Genomic DNA, 22,929 nt, shown 5'->3' with positions numbered 1-22,929 from the left:
CCTGTCTCCAGCAAGCCCAGCCCCTCTTGCTCAAGCCCAGCCTCACTCCTCCTGGGCAGGGGCATCCTGGGGCAGGCGGTACTTGGTTAGGAGTGGTAACCACGATGTGAGTGTTGTACATCACTCAGGATGGACAGGAGCACGCACAGAGTGCAGGGACGTGCCGCACGTTCCCAGCAGGGAAGGGGGAGGTCGGTGCACTCCTGACCACCAGCCCAGGCACTGCTGAAGAGCCCGGTCTGTAGTCACAGAGGCACAGAGTGGTTCATGCCTCCTGTGGGCTCATGGCCCTGGGACACGGATCTGGTATCCGCAGAGCTACTCAAGGCAGGGTGCCTGCCCCTGGAGGGCAAGGGCACAGCCGAGGGCTTGGGCACTGTCTGAGCCGTGTGTGGGCTGGCCCTCTGTGGCTTCCACTGAGCCCACTGATGTTCCTTCCATCAGCTGTGTTGTGACTTCAGGTTGGAGTGTTGCTTCCTTGCCCAGAGCCCTGGCTACCTGGGCTGCTCTGCAAGCCCAGGACGGTGCTGCCTGTGGTGGTGGCTCTACATCCCCTGACCTGGGCATTCAGGTGCCCTGTGTGCTCCTGAACCTGCTCCCCAGCACCAAGGCCAGGAGCCCTCCACAGCAGCAGAGCCCCCTGTAGCGGGACCTTCCCAGCAGTTTCATCCTGGTTTTCTCGGCAGTAATTGGTGAAAAGTAAGAAGCGCCTGAGGGAGAAAGGCCGTGGCGCTGGTCGGCTTGAGCGTTTGCAGGATGGTGTGCCGGGCTGGGGCTGCCCGCATCTCCGGGGCTGGTTGAGAAGCAGCCTCTGGGCCACCAGAGCCTCCGACTCAGAAGGCCTGACTGGGGCGGAGGCTGGGATTCCCAGTGTAGGTCCCCAGGAACTCAGGTTGGGCTAGTCCAGGAATCCAAACTGGAGAGCTGCCGTCCTGGAGAGTCCTCAGATCTAGCCCCACCCTCCACAGACCACCTGGAGGGAAATCCTTGCTCTTTTCATGGGTGGGTAGATGAGTGAGTGGGTGGATGTGTGGCCAGATGGGTGGTGGGGCGGTGGATGGAAGGGTGGGCCGATGTGTACACGAATGAGCGGGCGGATGGATGGGTGAGCGATGGGGGGTGGATGGATGGACGGTGGGTAGGTGAGTAGGCAGGAGGACGCATGTCTGGATGCACGGCAGGTAGAGGGGGTGGGCGTGAAGATGGACGGGAAGGTGTGGTGCATGCAGAGCAGTGAGAAGGTGAGCCACATCGTGTTCAGTGCAGCCACGCCTCCGTGCTGAGGACTGGCTCTTCTAGCGTTTGCGTATTGAACAGACGGACGCCGCTCTCCCAGAACACGAGTGCTGTGGGCATTGGCAAGCCACCCCTCTGCTGGTGGCGGTTCTGCTGTGGCGCCTGTTCCCTGGACAAACGCCTTCCCTGCCTCTTGTGCCCCTCACCTCCCCTCGGTCCAAGCACCGAATCCCAGCTGCTGCTCAGCCCCGCGGAGGGGCTGCTGTCCCAGTGCCCTCAGAACAGCTGTGTGTGTGTGCCTGGTGTCCACCTGGTGTCCACCTGGTGCCCTCCCTGGTGTCCACCTGGTGTCCACCTGGTGCCCTTGGTCTGGATGACATCTTAAAGAGAGTGAAGCGAGGCTTCCTGGCTCACCTCTGGCGAAGACGCGTGGGAAGGCAGGCTCCCCTTGCCAGGCCGGGTCCCTGGCATTTCCTGGTGGCAATGGCAGATGCTGGCAGAGGGAGGAGAGTGTGCGGGTGTGAACTGAACCAGATGCTTGTGGAGTCTGGGGCGGCCTCGTTTCGTGGAGCGTGCCCGCATGAGTCTTCCCTGCGGGGGGCGTGCACCTTCCCTTGCTCCCTGGAGAACATGCAGCCGTGTGCCCACTGCTGTGGTCTTGGCGGGGCCCCTCAGCCGCTCACACACGAGACCCTGGCCCACAGCAGGCCGGCTGGCTCCAGTGCTGGGCTGCTGGGCTCCGTGGTGCCACCCTCAGTTCTGGTCTCTGGGTGCTGCTTGCCCGCGTGGCTGGTCCACGTTGGCTCTCGTCCTCTTCCTTTCCGAGAGCTCTTCCTCTTACACTTGCGGGGCTGGGGCCGCTGCCTTCCATGGCGGGCTCCCAGGGTTCTCTGCATCTGGCCTGCAGTGTCACTCACTGCTCTCAGGTGTCCAGACTGATGCCCACGCTCTGTAGTTGGTGCCCACTTCTCCATTGGCTGGACCTGAGTCTCACAGTGCTCTGAGGAGGTCCAGCCATCTGGGAGAGGCCCTGGCCCTCCACTGTTGACCACCATGCCTCTCAGCTCTGTGCACTGGACTTGTGTGGGCCTGTGTCCACGACGGCCATGGCTCAGGCAGAGACACCTGGAGGACCCCGCTGCTCTGCCACATGGGTTGCCTCCCCACCTCCCGTCCTGGGCAGCTCTGCAGGACCCATGGCTCCCTCTGCGGAGGCAGAGCCCTGCGGCCACAGCCCTGTCACCTTGGCGAGCAGCGCAGGGGCCGTTGCTCTGGACAGGGATCCCTGCTGCGAGCAGCCGACTGGCCTGTCCCAGGGGGAGAGGGCCAGAGCACCACAGAGGAGCTGTGGGTTGGACATGCACTCGCCCGCCTTTCAGGGAGCCCACGCGTCGGGCTCCACAGGCAGAACGCGCCAGAAGTGGGACGCTTGGCTCCTCCAGTTGCCGTGGGGTCAGAAGCATCGCGCTTAGTCCTAGAGGGAGCGTGGGGGCCAACGGTTCCCAAATCTGTGCGTTCAGTGAGCGAGAAGGCGAGGCCGGCTTTCTGCGACCCCACAAAAGGCCGAAGTGCCCTGCTGTGGAGCCGCGTGCCTGGCGCCGCTGCTCCGTCAAGACCTCCCTGCTCTGTGACGTCACCCACGCAGAGCTCTCTGACAGCAGCGAGCCCAGGTGGCAGCCCTGGTCTGAGGTCACACCGCTGGACGGTCGCTGCCCGTGGCCTCCTCGGCTGCTCCACGGTGGACCCCACAGCCAGGGAAGCAGCCCCACCCCTCCTGAGGTGTGCATGCCAGGGCAGGGCTTCTGGAAGTGAGGGCACGTCAGCCTTGCTTCTGTCCCCAGCTGTCCCTGGGATGTACGATATGATCCCATTCTCTCCCCAGAATGGAGCAGAATGTCCTCCCAAACTGGAACTTACCCAGAGAGCCCAGAAGAGCCGCCAGCGTTGATTTCTAGTGGTTTAGTGACCCAGAGACCAGGAACCGTAAAGGGTGGTCTTGCTGCAGCCTCTGCTTGCAGAAGTTGTGACTTTCCCGGGTTACTGTCAGGAATGCATCCGAGGTGGGTGGGCGCTGGACACAGGCCCAGGGGCTGTTACCCTCCGTCAGCCCGAGAAGTGGCCGTCTGCTCATCATGGCACCTGTGTGGCTGGGTGCGCGTTGTGCAATGGCTGCCTGACCACAGCTGCGTTGCGCTCCCGTTCCCGCTGGCAGACACAAGGCGTGCACCAGAGGCAGAGGAGGTTCTGTGCCGGAACCCCACTCTGTCCGAGGACAGAAGTCAAAGCTGAAAGTCCGAGCACAGCAGCACCGTTGGTTGGGGAAGAGGAATCGCCTAAACGCCCTGAAGTGGGGACGTGAGACTAGGTAGGAGACAGTCGCTGAGCGGAGTGCACACATGGCCCCTCGTGCCCGGAGGCAGGGCGGGTACAGGACCAGGGTGCCAACCACAGAGAGCACGGTCCCTCTGAACCATGTCTCCCTGGACCATGTCCCACGTGCTGGGAGGCTGGGCCCCGGCCACACAGAGCAAGCGGGAGCATGTGTGCGCTGTGTCCCCTGGCTGGGGACAAGGTGTCCTGCCGTGTGTGTGCAGTTGCTGACTGGCCACACTGGGATCTGGATGGACGTCCAGGTGGGAGGAGAGCGGGCTTCCACGGTCCCACTGTCCTCTTGCTTTAGAGCTGTGGAGTTTTAATGTTCTCATTGGCTGTTGGTAGAAAGGAAAGCCAGCCAGAGTGTCCCCACCCTGCTGGGGGTGCGGCTACCTCTTGGCCTCCAGGGGCCTGAGCTGAGCACACAGCCGCCATCAGTGTGTGGGTCAGGAAGCCTGTGTCGACCGAGGGAAGTATTTCCCCACAGGCCTCCAGAGCCCAGGGCCTGGCAGGCATGAGCTGGCCAGTGCTGTGGGTGTGCTGGGTGGCCATCCCGCCTCAGAAGTCAGGAAGCAGGGACCGGCAGTGCCAGGCAGCAGGACTCAGTGGCCTTTAAAAACCTCTCTGAGTTTTCCATGTTCAGTGGACATGCTCTAAAGATGAGTCTCAGCTGTGTGGAAGCGGGGCTGCCAGTGCTGGGTGCTCCTGCTCTGAGCTGTCTGGGCACCACCGAGATGGATGCTTCGTCCAGAGGGTCCACCCCAGGTCCAGACTTCTAGGGACTAGTAAAGATAGAGCAGGCAGGATAGGAAGAGCCGCTTTTACTCTAACAAATAGGAACAGACGTTGCCTGAGCTCCTCGCAGAGCAGATGCAGTGTCTGATCAACGTCTTCTTGGTAGAGGGTCCTGCATGGTTCCTGGTCCATTGACTAATGAATGGACCTAACAGCCTCTGTGGCTGAGCGACACGGTTAGTCTGCTGCTGCACCTGCTTGTTCTCTTGTCTCCCCATGGCTGGGTGCGTGTGTGAATGGGGCTCCATTTCTGAGCTTGCTTCTTTGCGTGTGATCAGCCTGTGGAGGTGCAGGTTGGGGCACCTCGGAGATGGACCCCAGAACTGTAAACAGTATTTCCACAGTGCCGTTTCCTGCTAAGAAGGTATCTGGTCACGTTCATTTTATAACTTGGGCTTGGAGAAAGAAATATTTGTCCTATCTTCCAAAACATTTACGATCTCGCTACTGGTTTCTGGTGCACACAGCCCGCAGCTGGGGTGGGGTCCTGGTGGAGGCCACGTGGGCACCATGAGCTGTGGGTGTAGCTTCCCTCCTCTGAGCAACAGCAGACTTGCTTTGACTAAAAGAGGGACCAGCATCACTGGCTCTGGGGCCGCAACCGCTGGGTCAGACCCCAGAGCTGCTGTCCCCGGGCAGGGCCCTCACCACGCTGCAGAGGCGGGGTCCCGGGCTGCACGGGCACACGGACGGAGGCTGCAGGTCCACTCCACACCAGCTCTTGCTGGGGAGTCCTTGCCGTACATATCTCCTCTGTCCTCAAAGAAGCCTTTGTTCCCGCGCAAATCCCAAAATACGCACAAATGCGGGGTGGGGGTTAAGCTTCAGGGAGATGTTCAAGGTTTGAAGTCGTGAGTCTGAAAGCACAGAAGCGCAGATTGTTCTTTGCAGATGACAGAGATCAGCTGGCCCTGGGGCCCTCGGCAATGCCCGACAGGTGGCTCCTTTATTAGCGCTACTGAATGAGTGAGTCCAGCCCCGAAGCACAAGAGTTTCTGCTCTTAGAGGCAGCCACACGGGGTGCTGATTCCACACTCTCATCAGTGGACCCTGGAGAGGTGACCGGTGCCCAGGGAGGCTTCACCTCGCAAGGCTGCCTTACCTTTCAAGGTGGCTGTCCTCCCTTGGGTGGAGCCCCGGGCCTCGCGCATGCTGGCAAGCACTGTGCCTCCGAGCCAGCCTGGCCCTGTCATCTGAGCGCTCAAGGACTCCGGGTGGACATGGCTCCGGCCTGGGCTCTAGACGTCGTCAGGATTGGTCACTGTGATGTGGCTCTTCTCTTAAAAGGTAAGCAGGTCAGTCAAAAGTCTCGTTTGGGGAGTGACAGGTTCTTGACTCTGAGGGCCTGGTGTCCCTGGATGGCCTTGCCCTGGGTTTCGGAGCCCCGGTGTTCTTCCTGGCTGTCTCAATCCCAGGCCCAAACCTTCCCATCTCTGTTAGAGGGAAGAAGTCATCTTGGGCGTTGGCAGCGGCACCCTGTAAACTGCATAGGTCAGGAGAGGCTGGCGTGGGCTCTGTCCAGGGCACCTGACTGGGGTCACTTCCTCATGGGGCAGGGAGGCCGGGCCCAGGGCATGGTACCCCAGGGGCTGGGCTCAGGAGGAGCAGCAGAGGTGCTCACCTGAGCTGGGGGACCCAGCTGGGCAGCGGCCCCCCTCCCGCTCCTCAAATGGTTCCTCGGCCAGAGCATCCCTGACCCCTTCCTGCAGGGCCAGGGCCCACTGGGCTGCCTGTGCATTCTCCCACCCGTGGTGGGAAGTCTGCAGCAAGAACGGACATCTCCTCACGCAGGTGGGACGCACGGCATCGTTAGAGTGGAAAGCCAGATGGGCAGCGGGTCAGGCAGAGCAGTGGGTAGCCAGCGGCCGCAGGCGGAGGAGCCGTCTTTATGGGGGCCAGGCTGGTGGCAGGGCTGGGGGCCAGGCCGCCTGTGCAGCCATCTCTGTGTGTCCCTTTCTGCACAGTGTTTGCAGAGGGTGCGGGGCCTGGGGTGTGGGGGGGGCTGCCTCCTACCTGTCCTCGGTCCCTGGCCTCTCACCTGACGGGAGACCGGTAGACTCCCTGCTCGCCGGGCAGGGTCAACCGAACACTCGTTTACTGCCAGAGAGCAACACGGATTTCTTAGTAGCTTGAGGCCACATTGTACAACAGACTCCAGGTCCAGAACAGTCTGCCATTCCTCGTGCCCCAGACCGCAGCAGGAGGACGGGGCACAGGTGGGAGGAAGACAGACGCTGAGCATTGGTGTCCTTGTGGCCATGCGGCTGGGGAAGGGCGAGGAGCTGCCGGGACCGTGCTCAGACCGTGTCGCCCTCTGGACTCTGCACGTGAGCCCCAGGACTCTGGTGGCCGTGGTGAACAGGAGCTGAAGCGAGCTGCCCCGGAGCAGCCTGTGAAACCCTGCGCTTGCCCAGCACGAGCCGCAGCAGCAGCGGCTGCTCGGGGTCTGGGGGCAGCGTGAGTGGCCACGGCGAGGGTCAGGAGCCGCTGGCTCAGCCAGGCTCAGCTCTCCACGGAAAGCATCGCTTGCCAAGCAAAGCCGCCTCACCATTTCCTCTCGCCGGGAGCTCCACAGCCAACGGGAGAAACAGACGGCGGAACTTCCCGGTTTATTTCAAAAAGCCGGCAGCCTGTCCCTCCCTTCCTCCGGGTTTGTAGTTGTTTGTTTGAACTTGAGACTTCCTGAGGCCTGCAAGGTGTTGTGGCTTGAGCGACTCCCTGGTGTGGAGCTGGGTCCACGCAGCCCGTCTGGGGAAGGAAGCGTCCAGCACAAGAGCAGATGGGCGGGCACAGCCGCCCCTGCTGCCCCACCTCGCAGCGCCCGCTTCCCTCGTCCCACGCTGCCAGGTGAGGCACAGCCCAGCCTCGAGGCAGGCTGCAGGAGGCCTGCGGGGCCTGAGGACAGGGCAGCCAGCGCCAGGAGCTGGCGTGGAACAGCCGAGGTCTCAGGAGCCTGGCCTCAGCACCCAGAGCCTCCGCAGGCTGCTGGCGCCTGCCGTCTCCAGCTGTGAAGACCCGAAGGTGGTGGACCACGGGTGCATCTGACCACGGCCACCCGTCCTCAAGACTGGAGTGGCCTCTGCCTCTGCTTCGCCAAAACCCTCGGGTGACCGACTCCATGGCAGAGAAGGGAGCCCCGCGGGGGCCTGTGCGTCGCTTCTGGTCCTTGCCCAGGAAGCGCCGAGGAGCCCCCGGGCGCCGGAAACCAGGTGAGGTGGGAGGGATGGCCTGTCCCTGGGCAAGGGGACGGGCACCCGTGTCCTCAGGGGCAGGTGCCGCCCCGTGGTATTTTGTTCACATTTGGAAACTGTGAGCGGCTTGCAGGACTCTTGAGACCGCAGTGAGGACCTGCTGGGGGCTGGCTTGGGCCACCCGGGTCCCGCTCATTCGCTCACTCTGGGTCTGCTTTTGCCCGGCGCCCTGAGGACCTGGTCTCCGAGTGCCTGTGTGGGGAACTGCGTGGAGGACACTAGGCCAGGGGTGGGAGGGCGGAGTGGAGCCTCGGCAGGCTGCACCAGGTCCCCCACAGCGGCCCCCTGCCCAGCGGCTCTCTTGGGGCCAGCAACTGGGTTCTCGCAGCTCTCAGGGGCGTTCAAGCACCGACTGCCACGGGGGGTGAGGCCTGCCAGCAGCCGGGGCGGAAGCCAGCCTTGCTGCCCTGCATCCTGCTGCTTCCGGCGGGCACAGCCCTCTCCCCAGGGACCTGGGATTGAGGGGCAGTTGCCAGGCACTTGGGCGCAGCTTCTGACCTCAGGCACACACATGTCCCCGGGGTATCAGGGTGGAATCTGTCCCCGGCTCTTGACCCACAGACTCAGGAGCAAAGGGCCACTGCCAGCCCCACAGCCCCTGCCTTTTGGGGAGGATCAGGCAGCCTCTAGGCTCTGACTGGCACCTGAGGGTGGACAGGGAGGTAGCCACACTGGGGCTGACCCCATCCTGGGGTGGCAGAGCCCAAGGGGTGGCAGGGATGCCCGATGACTCTCCAAGGGGGTACAGAGGGGCAGACCCCACCCTGTGGGTGCAGATGGCACCTCAGCCACTGAGGACATTGCCTGCTGGACAGGCTGAGCCTGAGCTCTGGGGCCAAGATGCCAGATCTCCACACGCCCCACTGTGCCCAGCGTGTGCCTGGCACAGCTCAGGGCGCAGCATGGGCCAGGCGAACCTGCCACGTGCCTGGCACTGCCAGGGTGCCCAGCCGTGCCGCCCCCTCTCTCCAGGCTGAACCTCTGGGCCATAGACCACGTCACAGAGGGGCTCCAGGAGGGGGACCAAGGTGTCCCCCATGAAAGGACCCCAGGACACTGCCCCTGCTGGTCCTGTGCACAGGGACAAAGGTGGCTGCCCGTGGCACTCGCAGTAAGCTCTGACCACTCTGTGGGAGGTCGAGGGGCAGCTGGCGCTTGTCCAGAGCTCTGCCGTCCTGTTGACCCCAGAGACATTTCACTTCAGACACTAGCTCTGCCTCCCTGTCCTTGGCTGGTGTCCACACCGGTGAGGAACCTGTGCTGGAGACCACAGTGACATGGCAAGAGGTGTGCTCCCGTCCCTGTCCCCAGCATCCTGAAGCTGCTTGACTTCAAGAGCCCACACTGCCCCCGGAGGTGCTTCTGTCCAGGGGCCCTGGGAGGGCTGAGGCTCTGCATCTCCCACAGGCCTGGTGGGCCACACCTCCAGGTGCCGGTGGGGCTGCATGCTTGCCTGGCTGGGCCACACTGCAGACTGCAGTTCCAGGCCTGATCAGTCTTGTGTCCCCATCTCTGGGCTGCAGTGCTGTCCACCCTGCATTGATGTCCAGGGCATTGGAGCCCATCTGTTGGGGCCCCTCTGTCCATCTCCCTATAGGGACTTGGTGGTCCATCTGTGGGACCCCTCTGTCCACCCCCTGCTGGGACTTGGTGCCCTTCAGTCCTTTCCTTCTGTGTTGACAGGGTCAGGAGGCCAGAGGGATAGCCACAGATGTGCTTCCTTCCCAGTTACTGGCCTGGGGCAGGCATGGAGGGAGGGGCTCCCGGGAGGAGGTGAGTGCAACTTGGTGGGAAGCCTGGACACCCAGAAGGGCCGCAGATACTGCTTCTGAGGGCACGTGGGTGTCATCGGCATCTAGGCCACAGAGGGGCCCGGCAGCCTCTGGCTCTGAGGGCTGGAGCTGAACACAGCCCCAAGGCCCACCTGGGCGGGTCCCGGGACCAGGCCTCTGACGAGTTCTGGCGTGTCCTAGCAGGGCTGAGAAGCATCCTGTGGGTCCAGCAGTGGAGGCTGTGGTCAGTCTGTGAGAAGCAGCCCCAGAATCCTCTGGGGGAGGCCCTGGATGGAGGAGTGTCCCTGTCCTCCTCCTGGCCCTGGTCAAGGGGGCTCTCTGGGTGCCACCAGGTCGGAGACTGTTTTTTATGGGCTTTGACATGCAGAATTTTAGGAGAGAGTGTTGGAAGTTGTTTGGAAGTGACCAGGGCAGCAGGAATCTGGAGGGCACCGGAGCAGGGGGTCAGGCTGAGGGTCAGCGGGCCAGCTGGGAGGCCCTCCCCAAGGCTTGGCTTCCTCCTTCAGGGAACACTCTGCATCTGGAAGGGAGTGGAGGGGTCTGAGCAGCCTCATCAGAGCAAGCAGACGGGCCCAGGCCTGCGAGTCTGACCATGCTGCAGCTCGCCTGTGGGCCCTGTGACGTGGATGGGCCAAAGGTTTGCCTCTGGGACTTGGGGTGGGGACAGCTCGGTGCAGGTGCAGGACAGGTGGACAGCGGTTCAGGTGGGGACAGCTCAGTGTAGGTTCAGGGCAGGTAGACGGTGGTTCAGGTGGGCAGCAGCTCAGTGCAGGGACAGGGCAGGTGGGCAGCAGCTTGGACACAGATCACAGCATCGGGTGGGTGGTAAGCTGTTTCTGCCGGTGAGTGGACAGTAACAGGACACAGCTTGGCTGAGACACTTGAAGCACGAGTCTCGCTTCACAGGGGTGTGGGGCAACGTGAGGAATGGAGTCCCAAGAGTGCCAGCGTACAGGGTGTTGGTGGAAGGACCACCACATGGGTGGACCTGTGCTGGAGGGAGCCGCAGGTTGGGGAAGCATTCCCCTTGGGTGTGGCCGTCCACTCAGGCACCCTCAAGCTGTGGTAGCAGCTGGGCCACGCATGCAGCAGAACCTGGCAGAGCCAAGCCTGAGGGCAGGAACCAGGTGCAGCGCACACCCAGCTGCGCGAGGGCAGGTCACCTCGGGCCCCCCGCTCAGGGCCGTCGGTGGCAGGAGGGTGATGGGCCTCCGTCCAGCCCAGGGCCGAGTGTGCTGGGCCGGGGGGCAGGGCTGCTGCAGCCACGTTAATGAGGAGGTTGTTTTCAGCGAGACTCTCCAGCGAGCAGTAAAGAATCGAAACTGGGCTGGGCGCAGCTGGGTGGTAGGGCTCGCCCAGCCTGAGTGAGGCCCTGGGTTCCAGCCCCACCACTGCAAAATCAAATAAGTAGAGCACCTCACCCTCCGCAGGACGGAGCATGTGCGCCCTGGGCCCTGCCCGTGGTTCCGGGAGGAGCCTCGTTCCTGCCTTGATTCCGAGCAGATGGCCTCCCCTGGGAGTGGCCCTGCCCTGTATGAGTCCCACGCTGGTCCACCGAGCCTCAGCGAGCGCAGGGCCAGCCCGTGGCTGCAGGTGTGGTCCTCTGGAGCCTGCAGTGCTGGGGTGTGGGCCAGGGTATGGAGCCCGGGGAGGGGCACACCTGTCGGGGCAGACCACCCCTCCGCAAGACCCCCTGCCGGCTCTCAGGACCGACCTCTTGCATGGTTCTGGGTACAGTGACGCGGGGCACTGGACAGCGTGTGGCCCTGAGAGGACGTGGTCTCCTGCAGCCTCGGGCCAGGCCTGCCACTTCCCTGAGTCCACCTGCCATGTTCCCAGAGCAGTCGCTGGCCTGGCTCCTTCCTGCCCGATTCCTTCTGCACACCTGTGTGTCCTGCCCCAGCTGGCCTCTGTCTGCATGGACAGACCTCTGCTGGGCAGCAAGGCCGTTTTCCTTGGGTCGAGCATGGAAAACAGGACCTCTGGGGTGGGACGCCGTCAGAAGACGCGACCCAGGTACAGTGTGGCTGTAAGGCTGAACTCCGGCAGCCAGAGTGCATGCCGTGGGCACCTCCAGAGGGAGGCGGGGAGCCTGCCCCGCTGTCGGCCTCCACGCCACATGCACCCTGACGCCAGAAACAGCACAGCCCGCAGGGGCTCAGGTCCCACAGGAAGGGCGCTGCTCGGCTCTGCAACTCTCAGGGCCAACTTTCAATGAAGCCAGGAGAAGCTGTTGTATTTACAGCTTAGAACCCTCCTCGTAAGATGGACACACAGTTCTAAACAGCCAGGAGAGTTAAAAGAGGCGGGCTCGGGTTTGGGTTCCAGGCCCTCCCTGCCTCGGACTCCAGCCGTCCTTCCACCCACTGACCTGATGCCAACTGCCTGGGATGCAGAACAAGTGGGGGCGGCCAGCAGTGTGCCCAGGCCCACGCCGGGCAGGGCCTTCCTCACCAAGTCCCCATCTCTAAGGAAGGCTGGAGAGGGCGGGGTGGCACGTGAGCCCCCACCCCTGCCTGGCTCCTTGCGGTAACAAGCACGGCTCCACTGCGTGCGGGGCTTTGCCAGGTGCAGGAGGCGGTGGCCGGCAAGCTGCTCTTGTGTCCAGTGTAGCCGCTCCAGGCCGCCTGCCTGCCTGTCCCAGCAGTGTCCTTGAGCCACCGAGAATGGCTCGATTGTTCCTTTCCTGAAGCCACCCGCAGGCACGTGGTCCCTGGCATCCACGTGTAAACACAGGTGGAGAGCGAGCCTCTGGGTCTTTGCAGAGCAGTCACCCCTGAGTGCTCCATCCTGGTTAGGCTGAGAGGAAAGTAGAAAGCCGGTCACTTCCTCCTGGGCCGCAGGGGCAGAGTCCAGTGTGGCGAGCTCTGGCTGCCGGGCGGCAGCATGTGAGCAGAGCAGAGCGGCCATGGCAGGCAGGCAGCCTGTGCAGATCTCCGTGGCAGAAATGAGAAGCTACTACGTCTATTCTGAGTGGTGCTCCTGGCTGTGCTCTGTGGCTGAGGGTGAGTCCCATGGTCACTCATGGGTCACTTGCCGGGTGTGCTGGTGGTGAGGTGGGCGGTGTACATGGAGATGCTTCGTCTGAGTGAAATTCACGTAGTCTTTCCCCCTCCCCGAAGCCACCATGGCTCGGGACGGGGACCGGGAGTTAATGAACTTTTACCCACAGCCGTTGTCTGATTTAATTCATGTCATCATTCACCAAGAACAGGTAGTGTCCCCTGGCCAGCACTGTGGGTGTCCCCCCACACAGATGAGAGCTTAGCAGTGCCTGGCCCTCAGAGCCGTGCGCTGACATAGCAAGGCCACCCTGAGACATAAGGAGCTCAGCAGAGCCACCAGCTGCATGGTATTAATTGTCCCCTTGACAAGGTGACATGCCAGTGATCTGCTGGAAGCCCAGCTGCCTCCTGCCTTTGAGTCAGGTGGCACAAAGCTTCTTTGGAGTCGGCTCTCCAGGAAGCCGTAATCCCCAGGAGCCACCTGCTGCAGGCGCCTGAGGCCCCAGGCACCACGGGGCTGAGTCTCCCTCAGTCTTGAACTCGCACACCTAGGTGTGGAGCAGGTACCTCCCGTGTTGCCTGTTCCACCCTGCCTGCTGCGGTCTGAGGCGGGGTCTCTGGAGGAAGAGGAGGACCCTGCATGGCACTTCCTGAGCTCTGCCTGGCTCAGGAGTCCCGACCCTTGTCCAGATTCAGAGCTTTGCTGTCTACAAAGCTGCATCCGCCCACGGAGCTCTCCCACCTCGCAGATGGGGATAGTCAGGTGGCAGCTGGACACTCCTATGCGTGAGGTTGCTAGGAACTGACCACCTCAGGTTCAGCTCACACAGCGTCCTTCCCAAGCACGGCACCTGCCTGTGGCCCACGCTCTGTGGCCTCTCCTGGGAGGACAGGCCAGTGCTGTTTAGGACACTCAGCAGCAGTGCCATGGAGGGTGTGGCAGGCCCTGAGGGCAGATGCCTCTCAGCCAGGAGTCTGGACACAGCACAGACTTGGCCACGAGGACCCCCGGGCGTCACGGGAGGGAGGACCGCTGGAGGGTCCTGGGCAGACCTGGTGCCCTGACAGCGCGATGGTAGGGCAGCAGTGCGGGTGGGCACTCACCCTTGGCAAGGGGACAGGGCTGCTGGCTGCAGTGCGGGCTGTGGCTCTGTGGATGGGACCAGCCCTCACCCAGCTGTTGTGGAGCCTCATTCATCTTTTGTAAAACTGAAGACATTCTTTTCCCTTTAGGGAAACTGAGGCTGAGGAGTTGCCGTGTATGTGGGTGGACACTGGGAGGCATGCCACGCTTGGACAGGCGTCTCAAGTCCCGACAGAGACACTGAGGGGCGCGTGCTGCCTGTTCAGAGCAGGCTGTGGTCTCCTGCTGCCTGGGCTGGGGACATATCCCATGGTCTCTGCACACAGCGTCCTGGGAAGGCCTCTGGACATGCCTGGGCATCGGAGGCCCGGGAGCCAGACACGGAGGCCAAGGGGTCTCAGTCACTGAGCTGGCCTGGGCCACCACGTGACACGTGCCCTCGTGTGCAGATGGCAGTGGGCACAGCACTGCCTGGAGCTGCTCTTCTGGTGGCTGCTGTCGGGACAGGCACGGCAGCGTGGCTCTGGAGGAAGGGCGTGTGCCTGGGCCCGCGGGGTCTCTGCGCCACGTCCTGGGTCAGCTTGGGCAGAGTCCTTCAGCGAATCCCCAAGATGCTGTCGTCCAAACCGAAAGGGCGGAGGGTGGGGCGAGGGTTCAGGCCCATGCGGGCAGCCCCAGGGTCGAGTCTGCTGCTGAGCCGGCCCCTCCGGCAGGGCTTCCGATTCGCGTCTTGCCCCTCGGTTTCCACGCACTCTCCACTTCCCCGCCCTGGTCCCGCGGCCTCACTGCTGGTGAGACAGCGAGCTGACAGGATGCCACCAAGCCGGGCGCCCTGCCCACCAGGGAAACACTGGCTGGTGGGAACGAAGACAAGTCAGGCGCCGGTGGGGAGCTGCATCCCCTCTGCAGCCCGGCAGGGTCCACCCTGAGTTTCAGTATTTTAGCTCCTCTGCCCACAGCTGGGCAGGGGGACCTGTGGCAGGAGAGCACCCCCGGCCATCCTGGGCCAGGCTGCCCCCCACCCTGCCCCTGAGTGCCCAGCGGACCTTCTTACTGTGAAGCGTTGAGACCTCTAAACTAACCGGCCCCTCTTTCCCTCTGTGGGGAGACAGGTACTGGGCTCCCACTGCCCCTGTGCCCACCTTGTCCCCACCCAGGGCTGGGGCAGGCCGGCAGTGTGTGTCGCAAGCCTGGCCCCCAACACTGCCGCCAGCTGTGTCACAGCCTCTGTGCCACCAGCCGACCTGGGACAAGAAGTTAATTTAGAAAGCCCAGCTGAGGGGCAGGGGCCTCACCCATGAGCGTGGCACTTTTGCAGAACTGGTCAAAGCCTGGCTGCAGGTCTTTGTTCTGCTGGGAGGATGAGTGGGGCTGGGTGTCAGAGGTCCACTCTGAGCACAGGACCTGTGTCTGGAGGGGAGGGCAGGGCGCCTCCCTCTAGGATGGGCGTGGGCTCTTGACGCTGGGTGGCTTCTGGCTCTGAGAGTCCATGATGCAGAGGGCACTTGGCAGCCCCAGTGGGGGCTCGCTGTCCCGCTGTTCGCCTGGTGGGCCAGGCCGCTCTGACCCGGCCAGGACGTGCTCACCCTGCAGTGTTTGTTCTGATATCATGGTAAGCAGAGGAGGCGGTTCAGGCCCTCAGGGTGTGTCCTGCCTCCTTCACACGCGGGCCCAGAGGTGCAGAGGAGGGGAGAGCGGGCAGGGAGTCGCACAGGGCCTGGCGTCCTGGGCAGGGCTGCCCCTGCCTCAGGCTGCTTGTGGTGCTGCGGGTGCGGCTGCACTCTGGTTCCCAGCCAGCCTGTGGTCCCGTAGGGCCAGAGCGAGGAGGAAGCCAGCGCCCCAGGTGCTTTCTCCTGGGTGTAGCATGAGTCCAGTGACGTTCCTTTCCACTGTGTCCACCCGAGGCCGTTCTCAATGGCAGGACCGTGTCTGCCCTGGAAGCAGCCCAAGCCCGCAGACATGGGGTCGCTTTACGGTGTTCGAAGACGGCGAGGACTCATGGCGTCTGGCTCTGGGACATGTGCTCTGGCCCCTGCAGCCTCGGTCAGCTTTGGGGCGGGTTTTCCTGTGTCTCTAGAGAAGCTTTTTTCAAGGACAGAAAGTAAAGACCCAGCAGCAGGGCTCTGGCTGCTGCCCTCAGCCTCTCAGGGTCCCTGGACCTCAGCCCCACAGCGTCCCTGGACCTCAGGCCCTGGCTGCTGCCCTCAGCCCCACAGGGTCCCTGGACCTCAGGCCCTGGCTGCTGCCCTCAGCCCCACAGGGTCCCTGGACCTCAGGCCCTGGCTGCTGCCCTCAGCCCCACAGGGTCCCTGGACCGCAGCTGCCCTGGCTGCTGCCCTCAGCCCCACAGGGTCCCTGGACCTCAGGCCCTGGCTGCTGCCCTCAGCCCCACAGCGTCCCTGGACCTCAGGCCCTGGCTGCTGCCCTCAGCCCCACAGGGTCCCTGGACCTCAGGCCCTGGCTGCTGCCCTCAGCCCCACAGGGTCCCTGGACCTCAGGCCCTGGCTGCTGCCCTCAGCCCCACAGGGTCCCTGGACCTCAGGCCCTGGCTGCTGCCCTCAGCCCCACAGGGTCCCTGGACCTCAGGCCCTGGCTGCTGCCCTCAGCTCCACAGGGTCCCTGGACCTCAGGCCCTGGCTGCTGCCCTCAGCCCCACAGGGTCCCTGGACCGCAGCTGCCCTGGCTGCTGCCCTCAGCCCCACAGGGTCCCTGGACCTCAGGGCCTGGCTGCTGCCCTCAGCCCCACAGGGTCCCTGGACCTCAGGCCCTGGCTGCTGCCCTCAGCCCCACAGGGTCCCTGGACCTCAGGGCCTGGCTGCTGCCCTCAGCCCCACAGCGTCCCTGGACCTCAGGCCCTGGCTGCTGCCCTCAGCCCCACAGGGTCCCTGGACCTCAGGCCCTGGCTGCTGCCCTCAGCCCCACAGGGTCCCTGGACCTCAGGCCCTGGCTGCTGCCCTCAGCCCCACAGGGTCCCTGGACCTCAGGCCCTGGCTGCTGCCCTCAGCCCCACAGGGTCCCTGGACCTCAGGCCCTGGCTGCTGCCCTCAGCTCCACAGGGTCCCTGGACCTCAGGCCCTGGCTGCTGCCCTCAGCCCCACAGGGTCCCTGGACCGCAGCTGCCCTGGCTGCTGCCCTCAGCCCCACAGCGTCCCTGGACCTCAGGGCCTGGCTGCTGCCCTCAGCTCCACAGGGTCCCTGGACCTCAGGCCCTGGCTGCTGCCCTCAGCTCCACAGGGTCCCTGGACCTCAGGCCCTGGCTGCTGCCCTCAGCCCCACAGGGTCCCTGGACCGCAGCTGCCCTGGCTGCTGCCCTCAGCCCCACAGGGTCCCTGGACCTCAGGCCCTGGCTGCTGCCCTCAGCTCCACAGGGTCCCTGGACCTCAGGCCCTGGCTGCTGCCCTCAGCTCCACAGGGTCCCTGGACCTCAGGCCCTGGCTGCTGCCCTCAGCCCCACAGGGTCCCTGGACCGCAGCTGCCCTGGCTGCTGCCCTCAGCCCCACAGCGTCCCTGGACCTCAGGGCCTGGCTGCTGCCCTCAGCCCCACAGGGTCCCTGGACCTCAGGGCCTGGCTGCTGCCCTCAGCCCCACAGCGTCCCTGGACCTCAGGCCCTGGCTGCTGCCCTCAGCCCCACAGCGTCCCTGGACCGCAGCTGCCCTGAGAGCACACCTCCTGGCCCTGGCTGGGGCGTGGCCCCCGAGAGCCCTGCACACAGGTGGCGGTGGTCTCGAGGAACGGGGCTGTCTCCCGTGTCCCTGCAGAGGTGGCACCACTGTCTTCTTCAGGCCAGGCCCCTGCTGGGCGCTGGGGTCAGTCACCACGCGCTCTGAGCAGCTGCCACCAGAGCTGTCCACCGGAGCTGTCCTCGGCAGGGTCAGGCTGCCGGGCCATGAAGCTCCTAAGCTGCTCCCATAGGTCTGCCTCCTGCTCCCTGGGCCGCCCACAGCTGTCCAGCGGTCAATAGGCCTGTTCCTGGACATGGCTGCTGGCTCCTGCAGGCACCCGGCCAGCCATGGCATGGTCCTGCTGCCCTGCAGGGCCCGAGTGGCCTGCACTTCCTTCCAGGACACAGTGCGTGAGCTCGCTGGGAGCCCAGGAGAGGGGGTGCACTCTGCCGAGCCCTCGGGCCAGCTGCTGTGCTTCAGTGGTCTTACCTGCTGGCACCAGGGTCTGATCTGGGTGTCCTCCTGGGCAGGCACGTCCCCTCCACGCACGCTGCCAGCCACGTCCTCCTCCCAAGGGAGATGAGAGCAGGTTGCTCTGAGCGTGATCTGGGGGTCGTTGGTCCTGTGGGCGTTGCAGACACTCCCAGCCCGTGGGCGTATGCAGCTGGGGCAGAGAAGCCCACCCGACTGGCGCTGCCGTGCATCACTGAGTCTGCACCTGGGCGGCCATCTGCTGGGCTGCCGACGGCCCGGTTCAGGTGCTGGGCGGGCTTGCCCTCAGGGGCCAGGGCAGGACGCGCGCCTCCCGGTCTGATCACCCACCCCTGATTCTCGGGGAGCAGCCTCCTGCTGACCGCCCTGGTGTCTTCCTTGGTGACCCCTCGGGTGAGGCACGCTCGGCCAGGAGAGCACGTCCTGTTCACGAGGGCCACGTGCCCGTGCTCGCCAGGAGCCGCTGCCCACGGGAGAGCGCGCTGCCCCCGACTGTCCTCACTGAATTCACCCGTGTCAAGCCACGGCCACTCAGGAGGCCACGCCACTGCCAGCAGGGTCGGCCTCGGCCAGCGCCCTCGCCTGCCTGTTCGCGGAGGCTGAGCGCGTCCCTCGTGTGGCCGGGGTTGTCCTTGTTCCCTGGGTAGATGCTGGAACTAAGTGGGCTCAGGGAAGCTGAGTGCTGCACCAGCGGCTAGGCCACAGAAGAGTGACCGGGCCCTCGGTTCTCAGCCAGATGAGATTTTTTTCTGAAACATATTGAATATTCTAGTTGGGGAAGGGGACTTGCTGCTGAATCACCCCTTAACATTTCACAGCGAGCCAATTAACTGCGTCTTGCTGCACTGACAGGTCTGTGGTCACTGCACCAGGGTAGCACCTGAGACACAGACGGTCGTCTCAGCCCTGGTTTTCAAAGTGCTGACTTTTGCTGGCAGTGGTGGCCACACCTGTAATCCCAGCAAGCAGGAGACCGAGGCCAAAGGATCACAAGTTTGAGGCCAGCCTCAGCAACCTAGCAAGACCTGGTCTCAAAATAAAAATTAAAAAAAACTGGGGGTGTAGCTCAGTGATAGGGTGCCCTGGGCTCACTCCCAGGCGCTGACTCTCGAGTCCAGGTGGGGCTGCGATTGCCATGAGGAGATGTTTCCTCTGCACCGCCTGTGCCGCCCCATGGCATCCACGGGAGACGAGACCCGAGCCCAGGCCCTGCGAGCTGCAGCGGCAGGCTCTTCACCACACCCACGCCCAGCGTCCAGGCGAGTCCAGGTGCCATGGAGGCAAGGGAGGAGGCTGAACTGGGGAGGCCCACAGAGGCTGAGCTGACAGAGGAGGAGGATCCGTGATGGGGACAGTACATGGGCGTCCTGGGTAAAGCATGTGGCAAGTTAGTGAGGACACAGGGATGAAGGGCACAGGCGCCAGGGTGAGGGCGAGCCGGGCGGGGCAGGGGCTCGGGCTGTTTCATTCCAGGAACGTGGCTCTTTTCCCCTGGAAGCCCACGAGCTGTCAGCGAGGTGGACGTGTGGGCGGCCAGGGGAGCATGCTCAGAGCCCACTTGGACGGCCCTGTCACGGAGGGGCCGTGCCCATACCTGTGCCTACGTGCCGCGTGGATCCCAGTCTTCTAGCACATTCCTGTGCCAGAGGGTGCAGGGCCAACTTTCCCAGCCTGGATCAAAAATGGCGAGGGACCCAGGACCCTCGGGCAGGGCAGCCAGGGTGGGCATTTAGAGGGTCGGGTCAGCTGACAGAGGGAAGGGGGACCGCAGGGTGGGCGGATAAAACAGGAACTCGGGTGTCATGGCGAGCCTGGCCAACCTGGCTGGGACCCAGCACGCCCTGTAGATGGCTGGTGGCCTCTTTTTGGAGGCGGCTGCTCTGGGTCCCGGCGGGAGAGGGTCTCTGCCAGGCTGGTGTCGTGGCGGGGCCTGGCTCTGAGGCCGGGGAGGACGGCTTCACCCCACACCCTTGCCCTCCCCAACCGAGCCCAGAGCCGCAGGCCAGGTCGCAGCTGCCTTCTGACTCGGACGGGCTTCTGCCGGGTCCAGGCAGGCAGGGGCTGTGCGGCTGCCCCGCATCGAGGGGGAGCTTTCTCACGTAAATCTGGGAAGGTGGTTGAGGGTGAGGAAGAGGTTTTCAACCGTCTCTCAAAGCTCTTGACTTCCCCACTTGCTCCACTTGGTCTCGCTGGTCAGAGATGGATCTGCTTGACAGGCCCAGTCCAGTGGCGCTCCGGCCACGAGGCTGTGGCAGGCCGTGGTGAGGCCGCGCGACGTTCACCCGGAGACTGAGCGCAGCCGTCGTGTGATGTGGGGCCAGGTGCAGGGTGCCTCCCGGGTCCCCTCCCCGCTGGTCGGGTGGCGTGATCCTGCTGGGCTGGAGCAGCGGGCTGGGTCCCAGGGCTGCCCTTTCTTGCAGGGAGCCCAGGCGGGCAGTTCTATGTCTGCCGGGAATGACACACCTGTCCTCAGCCGTTGGCGGGCGCAGGCCTGGGTCCACCAGCTCCCAGCTCCGCCCTCGCCCAGGGCTGCAGCAGCCGCAGACCTGGCCCTCCTGGCTTGTCTGCCCCGCCCGGGCACGTCGCCTGCCTGCTACTCGGCTCCGTGCCTGCTCTGGGCCGCGAGCCCGGCTCAGTGCGTCAGTGCGTCCATCCCACCGCGACCTGCGGCAGGCCGCTGCTGTCCCCACTCTACCTCTACGTGAGCCCCCTGGGCACAGAGCCAGAGTCCGTGGAGGGCCGCAGGGCGATCTGCACCTGTGCTGGCGTCTGCTGGTGGACACCTGCATGTGGCAGCCAGTGGGAGAACAAGCCTCAGGTGAGAGAGGACAGCACCCAGGGCCATGCTCCCATCAGCCTCCTGATGTTCCTCTGTCCACCTCGCGTCCAGGGCCGCCCTCCTCTAGCTCCAGCTTCATCCAGCTCTGCCCTGCAGGGCTACACAAGGGCCAGTCTCCCTCCTGGGGCCTGGTGGCCAGGTGGCTGTGGGGGGCTCCACCCCCTGCCCAGCCTGATAGGCCTGATTCCAGTCTTGGGCAGTCAGTGCCCAGCCTGTGCCTGTTCAGCGCACAGATGGGATGGAGGAGGGGTGAAGCCTGGGTGGGGGCCGCTGTGTCCTCTTGGTCCTCCCCCTTCCCCAGGACCAGGGGCAGGTGAGGGGCAGGCAAGGTCCGGGCTCTCTGCTGCCCACATCAGGTGCTGGCGACCCTCCCCTCGATGGTGGGTGGTGGCCCCATGGCTGAGGTGCAGCAGGAGGCCCAGCTGGATGCCCTTCAGTCTCGGGTGCCTGGGGTCTGGTCACCCCATGGTCACAGCATGGGGAGCCCCGGGAGCATCTTGGCATCACCTCCCGTGTCAGCGTGTGACAGGCTGGACGGTGCCTGCCCGGGGCCAGGTTGGTCCTACCAACCTGTGCTTCCATCTTCCCACATCGCTCTGTCTCCCGCCCAGGGGCCGACGCCAGGGTCACACCCACCTCCCCACCAAGCCCCCAGACTCTGGGTCCCCAGGGCTGGCCAAGCCCCTCACATCCCCTGATGCTCTGTGGCACAGAGGTGAGTGGCATTTTAAAACAAGACGCGTCAGCTTGGGGAGTTCTGAGAGTAACGGAGGAAAGTCTAACGTGCCACGATGCAGCGGACCACCAAACGCCACTGCAGCCCAGCAGGCGCCCCAGGGAGCAGGCTGGACGTGCCCCACCACGGTGCCCACGTACACGTCACCAATGCTTTCCACAACAGGAAACGGGTTTGGAGAGGCAGCTCACTGAGTGCAGAGCACCCCCTGAGCTCTCCGGTCACCCTGTCCACCCCCCGCTTCCCTCCGCATGTGGTCTGAGGGCCCATGGCAGGACGTGCCGCCCCTGTGGCCGCAGGCAGGCTGTCGTGTCTGTCTGTGCAGGGCCAGCCTCCTCCCTGGAATGCTGAGCTGCTTTCTGTCTCCCGCCACCCCCACGAAACTCCACACATCTCCAGACACACCCTGGGCCTGGCAGGGCCCATCCGCCCTCCACCTCAGGTGGCCCCGGCAGCGGCAGGGAGCTGGCCTGGCTGGTCCTGGGGCTGTGCCAGGGCTGCTTGCGGCAGCTGTGCGCACCTGCCCCCCTGAGCAAGCACTGTGGAGCCGGGCAGGGACTCCAGGACTTATCCTGCCCTCTCAGCTGGGCAGACCTGGCAAGGGGCTTCCCCAGCTCCTCGTTCAGCTGGAGTCCAGAATTGCCACAGGGAGCCTTGGGGGTCCCAGTGTGCTCTTAACCCCTGCATCAGGGCAGAGCGCTCGGGTCATGACCCGGTGGGCAGGGCGCCTAGTGCCATCCAGAGACTGGCCTCGCAGCCTGGGTACTGCTGATCCCATCCACCCTCACTGTGTGGCCACAGCCCCTGGCAGGCTGGGAGCATCCTGCTGGACACTTCCGGGAGGACAGCAGGGCCCTTGTGTCCCTGCTCCTCTAGCCTTTTATTGGACTTAGGTCCCGCCCGTGTTTGCTTTCCGCACTGTTATCACCGCAGCCTGAGACTCAGCAGGGTGGATCAGATCTGAGTGCAGCCGTCCACCAGGCCTGTGACCTCCCTGTTACAAGTCTGCCACGCATGTGCAGAACCACCGGGGCCTTTGCTCCCGCCACCCCGGGGGCAGGGAAGTGACCAACTGTCCAGTCCTCCGGACAATGGTCCCGCCCCTCCCCCACCCGCCGCCCCGAGGTGCAGGGGAAGGGGGCACTCATTGTTCAGAGCGATCGTGTCTGGGCTTGCCTGTCTGGTGTCCTCATCAGGCAAGGAGGGTCTTCCTGTTTATCTTTTCAAGACGGCCAAGGTGCTGGGCCTGCTCGCTCCCTGTGGCCGGCATTCCTGCTGTGTCCTGTGAGAGGCCAGCGTCCTGTTCCTGTGCTGGGTTTCACGGAGGCCCCAGGGACTGGCAGGTTCAACACAGCGCTGTGGCTTGTGGTCCCGTCCTTAACGCTGAAGCACACAAGTAAAAAGCGAAGCTGAATCAAGAATAACCGTGAGCAGAAGAGTTCCTTCTCTCCACCATCCTTAATCCCCCAGTCCCAAGGGGGTGATCAGTGCTGATATTAGGAAGCAAAACTCAGATGCATAAAACCCTGGAAAAGTCTAAAGATTTTAGTAAAAATCAGAGCGTTCTGAAGCTGGGCAGCTCAGAGCTTGTTTGTGGGAGAGCAGGGCTGGCAGGCGGGGTGGGCAGGCTGCTGGGGAGTCAGGGCCAACCGTGTGGGGCTG

General features: G+C 64.1%; 2 protein-coding genes across 25 annotated transcripts in view; one reads left to right on the top strand and one right to left on the bottom strand.

The window, feature by feature from the left end:
• The window catches only part of Mcf2l (MCF.2 cell line derived transforming sequence like), a 101,699-nt gene that overhangs the window by 2,267 nt on the left and 76,503 nt on the right, over positions 1 to 22,929 (top strand). For 4 of the 18 annotated variants that reach the window (XM_047553177.1, XM_047553175.1, XM_047553176.1 and 1 more), the window contains exon 1: positions 20,250 to 20,510. The exons of 7 other annotated variants lie outside the window; for them this stretch is intronic. In XM_047553177.1, coding sequence (XP_047409133.1) covers positions 20,480 to 20,510 — 31 coding nt within the window. In that variant the 5' untranslated portion in view covers positions 20,250 to 20,479. Of the gene's footprint in view, positions 1 to 7,137; positions 7,614 to 20,249; positions 20,511 to 22,929 lie in introns of those variants that run through there. 7 more of the 18 variants (XM_047553178.1, XM_047553181.1, XM_047553180.1 and 4 more) reach the window with 6 other exon arrangements.
• Positions 6,959 to 22,414, bottom strand: LOC124984967 (uncharacterized). Of its 7 annotated transcripts, none has more exons than XM_047553202.1 (3): positions 17,690 to 22,414; positions 14,833 to 15,619; positions 6,959 to 14,391 (listed from the first exon to the last, which is right to left on the bottom strand). In XM_047553202.1, exon 3 carries the CDS (start codon positions 11,414 to 11,416, stop codon positions 10,349 to 10,351), a length of 1,068 nt encoding a protein of 355 aa, XP_047409158.1. In that variant the 5' UTR covers positions 11,417 to 14,391; positions 14,833 to 15,619; positions 17,690 to 22,414; the 3' UTR covers positions 6,959 to 10,348. The 7 variants fall into 7 exon arrangements, with proteins under 7 accessions (XP_047409158.1, XP_047409157.1, XP_047409151.1 ...); XM_047553201.1 differs by having other exon boundaries at positions 6,959 to 15,619; positions 17,690 to 18,441; positions 19,287 to 22,414; XM_047553195.1 differs by having other exon boundaries at positions 6,959 to 15,619; positions 17,690 to 20,137; positions 20,388 to 22,414.

Source organism: Sciurus carolinensis, chromosome 5, assembly GCF_902686445.1.
Source record: "Sciurus carolinensis chromosome 5, mSciCar1.2, whole genome shotgun sequence".
NCBI classification, from domain to species: Eukaryota; Metazoa; Chordata; class Mammalia; order Rodentia; family Sciuridae; genus Sciurus; species Sciurus carolinensis.
Note: the sequence above shows the minus strand (reverse complement) of the source record. Positions and strands in the feature narration are given on the sequence as shown.

Excerpts from the sequence above, each read along its gene's own strand:
- LOC124984967 (XM_047553197.1), bottom strand. The coding sequence starts at position 11,416 with ATGCTCGACCCAAGGAAAACGGCCTTGCTGCCCAGCAGAGGTCTGTCC.